The sequence below is a fragment of the Dermacentor andersoni genome, chromosome 11, assembly GCF_023375885.2.
Source record: "Dermacentor andersoni chromosome 11, qqDerAnde1_hic_scaffold, whole genome shotgun sequence".
Lineage (NCBI taxonomy): Eukaryota > Metazoa > Arthropoda > Arachnida > Ixodida > Ixodidae > Dermacentor > Dermacentor andersoni.
In genome coordinates, this window is record NC_092824.1 from 120,318,522 (window position 1) to 120,331,478 (window position 12,957).

Sequence of the window (12,957 nt, forward strand, 5' to 3'; positions counted from 1 at the left end):
AGAAGAGCGCGCAACAGCGTCGGTAGTGGTGCACCGATAAAGGCAAATCGGTGCGCGCGCATTGTGCAGATCACAGGCGCGTGCGCGTTGCCCAACGCGCATCCGGCCCAGAGAGGCACGGCCGGGCGACCGCAGCTAAGCTCCGCGCGCGGGACGCTCTGTCGTTGTAAGCCGTGAAATCAGCTACATGCAGGCACGCGATGAGTCTTACGCGACTTTTCTTTCGCAGAAAATTGACTGAAAGCTTGCTGTTGTGTACCATATAACTATCATAGATACGCTCCATGTGCCGCTACGCACATGGTTTCTCTGTATGCGATGCGTGTACGCAGATAAAGTACGTGCATGCCATAAACGAAACCTAGTCGAGTAAAAAAAAAAAAAAAATGTTTTCAACGCGATTCCTGCCTCTGGAATGTGGACAGGAGACGACGTAATCCGTTCATGCTCGCGCGCTGTTTTCTTCGCCTGCGATGTGTACACTGCTTGCAGAAAAGAAAAAAAAGAAAACGAGAAGCTTACATAACGTACCGCAACCTGTGTTAGTCAATACAATGTTAAGACTACGTTGGAATGTGTCGAATGCAATGTTATATGTGGCTGAAATGAGAAGCTTGATATCCACGTGCATCGTGTATACACGGAAAGGAAGCAAGTATACGGGATCCTTCGTGCTACTTCGGACTGAACGCACTCTCTCGTTAATCTGCGTGCTCTTAGCGATTTCCGCAGGTCTCACTTTGGCTAATCATTATTCCAACACTGAGTCTTTAATAGGCTGTTGTGATGCCAACTTCTAGCCTTTTAATTAGCTCAGCTGGTGGGAGTCTGCCCTATGGTCGCGGGCAGCTGTCCCGCCCCCGAACAAGAACGACCTCTTCGCTACGGGAGGAGTCGCACACGTGATCTCTCTGTGTTGTAGCCTGGTGTTACTCCCCGATTTCTACAACCTCAGTTTGATTGCATGGTACAGCCACATGTAACAAACAAGCGCAAGCTTCTACGTAATCTACCGTTCGAAAACAGCAAGCGCGCTTGCGAAATGCGACAACGCAGTGTGGATTCGGTACAAAGCCCTTGTGCAAAAAGCGCGCCGACCAGAAGGAATCGCAAGTCTGGCAGGTTATACGGTCGCCGTATTGAAATTTGCCAGGTGCAAAAGAAGCTGAAAAGTCAGTATTCAAGATGCCGCCACGTTCATTTCAGAATGCAGTGCAATTTGTTTTGTAGGCAGTATAGATGGTGCTGTAGTGGAGGACTCAGGATTGTTTGACCATCTAAAAGCTTTCATGTGCATCGACATCGCCGGAGCACGTTTCCGCATTCACCCTCCCATCTGAACGCTCCCAACACTGACGGGAATCGAACCAACAACCTTGTTCTCAGCAGCAGAAAGCTATACCCGAACAATCACTGAGAAGGATGACACTGAATGTTAAAAAATTTCATTATGGTGTTTTACGTGCCAAAACCACTTTCTGATTATGAGGCTTGCCGTAGTGGAGGACTCCGGAAATTTCGACCACCTGGGGTTCTTTAACGTGCACCTAAATCTAAGAACACGGGTGTTTTAGCATTTCGCCCCCATCGAAATGCGGCCCGCGACCTCGTGCCCAGCAGCCCAACACCATAGCCACTGAGCAACCACGGCGGGTGACACTGAACGTGTCCTTCTCTCTTTCGAAGTTGGTTTTTACTTTCAATGTATTTGCCATTTCGCTCCCTTGGCGGGTCTAGGTATATGTCTCTTCAACTTGAAGTGGGGCGAATGCGGTCACACTTACGCGTGCAGCTCCTCTGTTGAGCCGTGACGCGTCAAGGGCTGCCGTTGTATTCCGCATGCATTCACGCATAAGTGGCTCTGGAAAGACGTCCGCTTAGGCTGCGACAGGTTAATCGACTCCGTGGAAGGGAAGGCAGCTCGCGCTATGTATAGGGACGATAGCTGTTGTGACCCGTGCTATATTGTGGGCCAAAACGGAATACGCCACCGCTGATAACAGGCTTAGCTTTCATGGTGCGTAGGTATACGTACGCCGTCAGTCAGCTGCCTTCGCACCTAAGAACGTTGCATAATGGTCGACGTCTCATATATAAGGCGCTTTGGGACAAAGATGGAACGCGATCACTGCCCCGTGCTGCGACGACACACACACACACACACACACACACACACACACACACACACACACACACACACACACACACACACACACACACACTATATATATATATATATATATATATATATATATATATATATATATATATATATATATATATATATATATTATATATATCAGGCACGTCTTCAGGGGTGGGCCCGAAGGGCCTATGGCCCACTCCTCCCGAAATTAAGCGGACTACCCCTCCCCCCTCCCCGCCACCACTCCTCACACACACTCCTAAAGCGCCGCCAAATCAATGTTGAGACTATATATATATATATATATATATATATATATTATATATATCAGGCACGTCTTCAGGGGTGGGCCCGAAGGGCCTATGGCCCACTCCTCCCGAAATTAAGCGGACTACCCCTCCCCCCTCCCCGCCACCACTCCTCACACACACTCCTAAAGCGCCGCCAAATCAATGTTGAGACTTCACAACTACTCGGCGGTCAACATTTTGCTGCCTTTTTCACTCCTTTTGGACGGCGGTAGTTATCGTCCTGGGGTGTGAAGGCCAGTTGGCGTAATGGGTAAGCCCGCGCACGCCCGTGGTTGTCGGGCGCCTTGAGGCTGCAGTCATTTGGATCCAAAGCTGACAGCTGATCCGAGAGCCGCAGACGAGCGCCACGGCTGCGCGCTAGGGAGGACGGACACGCAGTGCGGCGGGAACCTTGGGCGCGCACTGCACAGCGAGACCTCCAATCCCGGCGCCCATCGGAACGCCATTAGGGTCCGCGCCAAGGCGGCCTGGCAGCACGGAACGGAGGCTTTCTCGCCGATAAGAAGGCGGCTATCTCTCGGCGGCCGCACGGAAGCCCGGTATTTCCTTTTTCCCTCTCTCGGGGGATTTGCGCTGTTTGCGGTCGAGGCCGCCCAAATGCAATCACCGCGCCTGATGAACACCAGCGCAGCCTACGCGAAAGCAGATTAAACGCCCGTCAGTAAGCACCACCCCGTCCAGGCCGCCGTGAATTGGCGTCGAAAGGGCGCGCTCATTATTCCGACGGATGCAATGCAGAGAGCGCGAGGGGATTTCACTGAAAGGATTTCACCGAAGCGATCGAGGGTGCCTTCACTGCACGACCGCTAAGCCTGACGGAGGAGAAAAACTAACAAATTTCTGGCTGGTAAAGAGTTTCCCAGCCATGCCCAATATTATGAAGACGTTTCGCTTTAACGCAACGTGACTCGCTGTAAGTGACGCAATCGCGATGCCTTTATCCCGCAACATGATCGCGGTGAAAGGTTTTGGCCGATCTAGGATACGTCCCAATATTTTCCCACTATCCTCCGGCAACACCATTATTATGCACATAGGCAACTAGTATAAAAATTGCAAGATAAGTTGCCGCGCCACATTTTCCTATGGCCAACTGACATGAGCCGCGAGATGCTATTCAATTGAAAGCGCTTGTCATCGCACACACGACGATTGCGGGGACATTATATATTCGCACTTGGCACGCTCCAACAACGTTCACGAATCTAATGCAAACATCGCAAACGCTAACACGTATGCGTCACGTTTACGACGATCCCACTGAGTCGAGCTCCTGGACACCGAAAAGCCGGCGCCACGGCCAACAACAACAGTTGGAAGGAAGCCACGCGAACACTGTCGCAACGTGTTTCGCATGAGGAAGCTTTAGCTCGGGGCTTCTATGTAAACACATGGGAAAGGAGAAATCGCTTTTCTAATTTGACGAGGTTTTTTGCATTTAAAAGAAAATGTTAAAATCTAGCGACTCTTGGTAGCGAACTTTTTATTTGGGCAGTCAATATTTTTATAAAAATTGTTGAAAGTCACAAACTTTCAGAAAACGAAACTATGAAGTTCACAACTCCGTAACTCAGCAATGAAAAATGATATCACAATTCTGCAAAATGTATGCGATCTAAAGCAGCCAAAATTAATGCACTATATATGGCTCTTAAACAGACTATTAATATGTGAGTAGGTAGGACTTCTGCAAAGCCCTCGCAAACAATGTTACAAATTAGGTAAGATGTAAAATGATAAATCAAATTTGTCTACTTTGGAAGCTCTAGCGGATGCAGTTTACAGAACTGCGATATCTGTTTTTAGTGCAGACCTACGAGTATGTAAACTTCGTGCTTACACTTTTTTTCAAACTGATGAATTTTTGAAAGCTCCTTTAAAAATATTCGGGTCCTAAATGAAGATGCCGCTTCAGCAGTCACTAGAATTTATCATCCTCTCTCAAATGCAACAAATTTAATTGAAATCGGCCCAGTAGTTATCTCAGAAAAGCGTTTCTGCGTTTTACATATATTTGAATAGGCGGCATAAGAGTTGGGCTGGCATAAGCAGCTACAGATAGCGGTCACCACGCTCAGCCACCGAGTAACTTAAGATGTGACAAATCATACAATGAAATCAAGCCCATACAACTCTAACAATAGAAAAAAAAATCAGCTTAATGTACATCTGCCCTGTACATAATATTTTGCGAGCGCAAACTGTTTTCGCTTGAAGACTACCATATTCCAAGAAATTAAACGACCCTATATAGAGCCAACCAGCAGCAGTTGCTAACGCCGACTGTCAGATTAACAGTACGCCGAAGTTTCAGCTAGTGCTGGAGAACCGAAATTACCAAGCGCGCTTAAAAAGCCCTCGACGAAAACGTATCACCTGTAAGTGCAGGGTGTCTTCAAGCTAACGTTGCCCTCATCGAACAAAACCGAAGGCATCTTGACCTTGAACACAAGTACGCTGTCTGCAGGCGCTTAGCATGTTTTGAATACAAGCAATCTGTAAGCGCTGCAGTAAAGCCTTGTCTCCTCCTTGCTGCGAGCTTTCGCACGCACGTACCGCATTCACACACGCATGCAAACACTTACGCGCAATCACTCAAATGCACTTCCACACACATCTAGCGAGGGCGCCGAGTCAACACACCGACAGAAAATGGAGTGACGCCAGGCAAAAAAATACTGGGGGAGTTGGGAGGGGGGCTCGCCTTCAAGGGCGACGCTTCCCCTGTGTTGGCTGATAAGCGCGCGCGCGCACGCACGCACGCACGCACGCACGCGCACACACACACACACACACATACACACACACACACACACACACACACACACACACACACACACACACCACAAAAAAAAAAAAGATGGGGCGGCTCTTGTTTACCGTCATCCTACAAGAGTTCTCCGGGAGGACCACTCCCCTCGTCAAACGTGGCTCGCGTGCACATGCGCTATCTCCCGACGCCTGAGCAAAATGGGCCATTTTCGGCGTTGAAAGGTGCTCTCAAGTGTGCAAGCATCGCGTATACACAGAGGCACCATTCAGTTGCCGCGGATGCGTGTCGCCAACGCGGCAAGCGGGACAGGTCCACAATATCCGGTCGCCTCTCGCGGAAGAGCGCCCAACGCGTGCGTCTAGCGCCGAACGACAGGCGACATTCAACCGCGCAACGAGTCTTGATATATCACAGCGTGCAGCTACAGCGGGGCCCGCGTAGAAGAAGAAACTGCTACTTCTTATCGCGGAAACCTTTACTGCTAAGCGGGCAGGGGGTGTGAAGCAGGGGGTGCCTATGTCTACAAAACAACCTCTATTCCAGGCCCCTTTTGACACACGCTTTTCGTAAACTTACCGATTCTACATCTAACGCAGCATCTGTTTCGGTCGATCTAAACTTCAGATCAGGGAAACGACAAAACACACACACACATCGGAACCACTCCGCCATAGCCTCTATTTACTGTAGCGCACAAAGCCAGAATTGAAATGCTGCGAGTTGTAAAGGTTACCGTGATAAAAGCGAGGAATGAGTAAAGACGTAGTACGTACTGTGCGCGTACTACAGATGGCCGCAGTGTTGGAGGTGAACAGCGCGATACGGGCACTCATTTGAACGCACCCGCTGGAAATGATCCGCAGCCCGATGGATGCGTAGAGTTCGTGTTCAGCGTGTTCTAAGCCTGTGAGGTTCTGCTGCCAAGGACGACTTCGCGGTTTCTATTACTTCCCTTCGCGGCCGCTTTCGAATCGGGCGCCAGCAGTCGAGCACCTCATAGCGTACCTTTAATGGGGTTTTACGTGCCAAAACCACGATCTGCTTATGAGACAAGTCGTAGTGGGGAATTCCGCATTATTTTGAACATTTGGGGCTCTTTAACGTGCACCGAAGTACACGGGCGTTTTCACTTTTCGCCCCCATCTAAATACGGCCGCCGTGGCCGGGATGCGAAAAAAAAAATGAAATTATGGAGTTTGACGTGCCAAAATCACTTTCTGATTATGAAGCACGCCGTATAGTGGGGGATTCCGGAAATTTGGACCATCTGGGGTTCTTTAACGCGCACCCAAATCTAAGTACACGGGTGGTCTCGCATTTCGCCCCCACCTAAATGCGGCCGCCGTGGCCGGGATTCGATCCCGCGACCTCGTGCTTAGCAGCCTAACACCATAGACACTAAGCAACCACGGCGGGTTGCGGTGCATATTAAGCAACTCCATATGGTGGAAGTTAGACCGGGGTTCTACGCTATACGGCGTCTCAGATCAGGTACACGTCCGCGCTTGTCCTTGTCTGATTCACTGTTAAGCTTCTCCCTGTACACTTAACGATTGTGAATCATCAACTTGCCTAAACAGTCACCATGCTAAGTTGTTTTTGGGACATACGAAACATGCGGCCGCGGTTCGAATTCACCCTCAGCTCAGAACAGCTTTAACACAGCTTCACGACCGGCGACTGTGTGTGTACGCAGGCAAAACAGTCCACGCAAAGCGGGAATTGCGGCCATCGCGTTCGTGCGTCCCACGAATACCAGACGATTTTTTAGCGCAATCACCTCGCGGTAATTTTGGCTGTAGCGTGCTTGCTTATAGCTCCGACTTCTCGAACGATAAGCGATACTACGAAGCTCACAAAGCTCGAGCGACTTGACAGTTAAATGGCACAACTTCATCACGTACAAGTATTGAGCTAAATGTGCACACATGTTTCAGGACGACCCCCTAGACATACCGACGTGCATTTTGCGAGCTTTGCATGCTATAAACGTCCGCAGCTGACCAGCGGTGCAAGAAAGGGTACGACATGGGCCGAAATCCACGCGGCGCTTATCTCACTGTGCATGAATCGCGCGATAAACAAAGAAGGTCGCGAACCTCTATAAAGAAATCTGCGCGGGCTGACAGACACGCAGCGCGCTCACCGCAATGCGCAATCTTTGCGCTCAACAGGAATTGGGCCAGGAAGCCGCTTACATCGGACAGAGGTCTGCGTGTCCTCCTCGGAGGCCTCCGGCGAACTGGCGCTGGCTTTCCGGCCCGCGGCGGACGGAGGTGCGGCGGCCTGCTGCTGCTGTGCCTGGCGCTGTTGGGGCTGGTGGTGAGATGACGCCGAGTTCCAGGCCTGCGTGGACACCTTGCTGGCGTGGCCGCTCCTCGAGGCGACTTGCGCTGCCGGCTCGGCCTCCTTGGGCTTGCTGCCGAACCACTTGCGCATCTTGCTCACGAGACCGCCGCCGGGACGGTCGTGCGCGGCGCCATGCCGATGCGCCTGCCGCCGTCCGTCGGCGGCCGGCTCGAGCGTTCCAACGGCCAGCGCGCCCCAAGCGGCCACTCGCCCTGCTTCTTCTTCTTCTTCCCCTCGCACCTACTTCGTCGCCCTTTTCCTCCTGTCAAGCACTATGCGACACCGATCTTGCACCACAGCTTCGACGAGGGGCCGCAGGAGGTGGTGCACCAGAGCTCACCGGCCGATGCTGTGGCCTTTAGAATTTCTCTCTCTTTCCTGCCGAATATTTCAATTCGCGCGCTCCTTCTTCGTGCTTTTCGTGTCACAATCTATGCGACACTGATCCCACCTACGCCCCACAGCACGCACGAGCTGGCAAGAGTCTGAGGAGGGCGGGAGTCAGCATGCGGCACTGGGAGTATTTATTTTTCAGTTTCCTGCAGCGTATCTGGTTTTCTCGAAAGGCGATGCAACGCCGCAAAGAGTCGCTCACAGCGCTGCCTCGTTTGCTGCCGCCTCCTTCCTCACCCTTCTCCGGGGCTTCGCACGCTGCGGGTCGTCCTCCTGGCTGCGCCGCGTTGCTGGATGCAAGGAATCCCAACTCAGCGCCGCCGATGAGCCACTCGAGGTGCACTCTGGCCCCGCTCCGAGAGGTACGCTCGTATTTCGCCCCTTTTCCGTTCACCCAGACGGGACGAGAGCGAAGACCGCGTGTCGCACAGCCACTGGCGGCGGGGGAGACTCCTTCCACGAATCGTTCTCGCCGATGATCGCTCGGCCTCGCAACGGGAAGTCTCGTATTTCTCTCTCGTCCAGGCTCGGTTGCGGTCAGAGCTGAGCGCCTAAAGGCCGACCCAAGCAGAAGGCGGCTATACGCAAAAGCTCCTGGGACTCAAAGGTTTATAGTATGCGAAAGACCTTGCTGCAGCGCACAAAGGCTTGCACGAAGTACGGTCAGTGGCGATGGTCACTCCTTGGGTGGCGGCCTCACACACGAATCACCCATGCAGGCAGCAAGAAATATCACACACCAGAAAGCGGGCAGCACGAAAAAGAACTGGTACCAAACCGCGCACCGAAAGACTACGACTTTCCGGTTTGGCGGCGGTCGTCGTCGAAGCGTTGTCTCGTTGCAGACCGTTGCAGACGATGTCGCACGATGACAGGGTTCCGATACGCACAGGAAATGCACACAATGGGGCTATCACGGCGTTGCCCTACGCTTCGCTCTATTACGTAGGTCTGAAGATGAGGGCGAGAAAAAGAAAAACAAATCTCGAGAAAGTTGCTGAGTCCAGTGGAGTCGCTCGACGCGATGAGTACGGCACGCAGACCAGGCGCAGGAGGAGGGCATGCGAGAGAGCTCCCAGACCCGCCAGCAGAAAAACACGGTAGAGAAAGAAAAACGCCGGTCCGTCGCCGCCAGCAGCAGCGCCGCTTCTGCAGCTCTACGTGTACACACGGGGAGGGATGCCGCCCCGAATCCTAATGGGGTGGCGACGCCGATAAAAAGTCCGTCTCTCACCGGAGCGCCGCCGATCACGGCGCGAGCGAGCCGAGGTGAGCCGCTCGAGTCAAGGTTAGCTCCAGGTACGCGGAGACTCCCCTGCAGATCGGAGGGCGCCTTGTAACTGAGCCCTTTCTCACCGCGTACCACACGATCTCCTGCCTCGAAAACGCAGAAACACTTTGCTTTTTTTTTTCTCTCTTTTTGCACACGCGACGCGCACAACTATAGCAAACAACCAGCGGCGCGGTTAGGTCGCGGCGGCTGCTAGCGCGCGCGCACGCAGGAAAGGGACGACGGCGCGCCCAGCGGGCGGTCCAAGACGCAGTCGCAAGCGCGGCGGCGAATTCACGCGAGGCTGTCTTCGGGGCTGCTGCGCGCCCGCGTAACTGCGGGGCTGCCGGCACACGCTTATCGCGGCCAATGGCGAGACGCCGATGCTCAGCTGCGGGGGTGGACGGCGACGAACAAAGGAGGTCGGCGCAGAGGTCTGCGGCAGCCAGCTTGTCGCTCGCGGACGAGGAAGAAAAACGATGCCGCCGATGCGTAATGGCGCGCGCGTGCGCGTGCCTTCTATAGACGGCGCTCGCGCGCTGCTGCAACCTCTCGGGAGAGCGCAGTGCTCAGAGGAAGCACGATGTTATAACTGCAGCCTGCGTTGCCGCGTACAGTCACGCGTCGGCGAGGGACGGTCCTTGAATGCGGAGGAGAATTCTCCACTGCGAAATTTTTCGTTAGCGAGGGAAGCTGGCGCTATAATCTGTTTCGCTGTATTCATACACGTTATCGAAATCTGTCAGAACGACAGCTTTTTCCGCGCGCCCCTTCGTATCAATATTACACTGCACTGATGCGAAAATAAACATCATTGTCGTTGTTCACGCACTCCGTGGCCACGATTTATGTGCGTCTACAGAATGAAGGTCGCGAGTTAATGTCGCCGTCAATGCCCTTCGCGACAGACACAGTGTACTTTCTGACGTGCCGAGATAATGCAAAAAGAAAAAAGAAAGTAAAGAAAATGTAGGGGGGGGGGGAGGAAGGAGACTTAGTTAGCAAGCCGTGGTAGAGGACGGCGCGATGTGCGCGTTCGCACAGTCTGGTCGTCCTTGCATTCTCAGATGCAAGTACCTCTACGCCGAGCACTTTACGACTGCCACACCGCAAAGGAGCAACCCGTCTCGCGCGGCATTTCCCGCCTTTCTTCATATTTAAGGCGCGCTCTGCCGCTGCGTGTGTGTAACCGCGTGTATATACGGTGCCCCACGTAACCGGAGCCAAACTTCAAAAGTACACAAATGCCACGTAGCTGGACAGAACCAAGGTAATGTTGTTTGCCATCGCTTGGAGATACACAGATATTTTTTACATTCCATCTAATTGCATAATTACTAGTCTTAATTATAAATCAACATCTCAAACATAATTAGATTAAAATGTCCATGAGAACATTCTAAAGCAACATGATAAACTCCCGATACGGCTTTCCATTCCTTAATACGTGCTAAATAAAAGTATTTTTCGAAGTATGAAAGAAGCCCGCGAATACACGCAAAGTGCCTCGAGCGGCAAGTCACGCGGCAATTTTGCGTGCATTCGCGGACGTCTCTCGTGCTCAGAAAAACACGTATATATGTAGCTCGTATTGAGCAACAGAAACCTGTATCAGGAGTTTTTCATGTCGTTCTAGAATTTTCTCATTGACATTTTTCATCTAATTACAATATTTGAGATGTTGCTTAATTAATTAGGACTAGTATTTATGTAATTAGGTGGAATGCAAAAAGCAATCTGTGTGTCTCCAAGGGACGGCAAACAGCATTACCTTGGTTCTGTCCAGCTACATGGTATTTAAGGACTGTCACTAAGGGACATATACTGGAAGCACGCGTGTCATCTCAGGAGTACCACAGGGATCAGTTCCTGTACCATTCTTTTTTTTTTCATTTACATAAATGATATAACGAATAACATATAGGTTCTAAAATGAGACTTTTTGCAGACGACTGCGTCATTTACAGGCAGATATTAACTCCCGAGGACGTCACTAGCTTACAAACGGACCTAGTGCAACTCAGCCAGTGATGTGAGGTCTGGCACATGGAGATTAACGTAGAAAAAACAAAGCTTGTGACATTTTCTGCACTTACTAATGCTCCTCTATATGCTTACACAATAAATAATACAGAGAGCGCAAATGTTCAACTACCTGGGCGTATATTTAACTACAAATCTAACTTGGAATACACACGTCGAATACATAACAAAGAAGACACTTAAGAGATTAGCCTTAATCAAACATCGTTTGTATCCTGCCAACTCAGAAACAAAGCAGGGTCATTCCACGCCAAGTGTCCCAACCGTGGCGCTCGAGAAAACTAATTTCTTTCAAATAATTACGAAAGAATTAAAAGGTATATAACCATTACTTGAAAAGTACTTCCCCAAAATATTTTGAACTGCAAAAAATTTTTGGCCACGTCAGCACCATTTGAATTTCACGAAATGATGGAAAACCAGGTGCAAGAAAGAAATCCGCCAAAAAATCGACCGTTTTGCGCATTATTTCGAAATTTGAGGTTTTGCGTTGTCGTAACATTGTTCTTTCATTATAAAAGAGTCTCACAAAATAACTTCATATTTTTTACTCCTCAGCACCGAGGTGAAAATGCTCAAATTCTAGCGTTCTTACGAATTTTTTCACAAAAAACGGTCAGGGGAGAAAACCTCGAATTAGTGTTATAGGACTGTCACTAAAAGGTTCTATCTTCTGAAATTTTATTTTCATCTATGTGATGCTCCCAGACTCCAAAATAAAAGCCTGAATTTGGCAAAAACCCTATTTTGGCCTATGTTTAGACGTTAGTAACGCACTAAGGTGGTCCATGAAAAAATAAGCACAAGAAGAGGATATCATTGAAAAGAATTACAACCTTCGCCACAGAAATTTTGATCAAACTAATGTTGCGTTCTCATAGAGGAAAAAAAAATTTGAATTTGAGTCCCACCATTGCATTACTTTGGTTCGTGATTCCATTTCACCTGATAGCATGTTGGCGGGAAATACAAACCAGGGTGCTGCAGATGTGTGGTCTTGCATCTGGAGGACAATCCCAATTGCTGTCCCCCAGATATTTTGGACCTTGCCGTAGGGTGCGGGAGTTGGCCGAGGTTGAGAAGGACTTTGAGATGAAAACTAGAGGTTTATTTACATTATTTACAGTGAGAGGACCAAGAAATTAACAGTCATAGAGTCATTACGGGCCGGCAGCAACTCGGACGCTGCGGCCTGTGGCAAGAAGCTCGAAAGAGATGAATGAAGGAATGCTCTCTTGCTGCTCCCGGTCTGTGTCTTTTTAAGTCCTTCGGTGTCTCGAAGTCAAGTCACGTTCGGCCAATCGGCGAGCCCGCTCAGATGACGCCATTTTCGGCCAATCGGCGAGCCCGCTCAGGTGTCGTCATTTTCGGCCAATGGTAGGCGCCCGTGCGATTGTGTCACACCCGGCGCACAGGGTCGCTCCTTGGGCCCCAATTGTCCGAGGGCTTACTTCTCTCTCTGCGGTATTGCCATCCTGACTTGCAAGCGCCGTCACAATAGGCGGAAGGGGGCGACGTTTCAGCGCTGCAAATCAGCTTTGCTCGGGCCTTGCGTTACCTGGAACCGTGCCAGGCTCCAGCTACACTTTCGGGAAGAGTCAAGCAGTGAATAGCTCCACCTGCGGCACACGAGGTGGGGGACGCCAACTCGTTTGCATGTGCCGCGCCTCGG

At 50.8% G+C, this 12,957-nt stretch overlaps 1 protein-coding gene across 5 annotated transcripts in view; it reads right to left on the bottom strand.

The window, feature by feature from the left end:
* Pka-C1 (Protein kinase, cAMP-dependent, catalytic subunit 1) overlaps positions 1-12,957 on the bottom strand; it is a 443,650-nt gene that overhangs the window by 138,857 nt on the left and 291,836 nt on the right. Inside the window, exon 1 of one of the 5 annotated variants that reach the window (XM_055075498.2) lies at positions 7,429-9,472. The exons of 3 other annotated variants lie outside the window; for them this stretch is intronic. In XM_055075498.2, coding sequence (XP_054931473.2) covers positions 7,429-7,669 — 241 coding nt within the window. In that variant the 5' untranslated portion in view covers positions 7,670-9,472. Of the gene's footprint in view, positions 1-7,428; positions 9,473-12,957 lie in introns of those variants that run through there. One more of the 5 variants, XM_050186149.3, reaches the window with a different exon arrangement.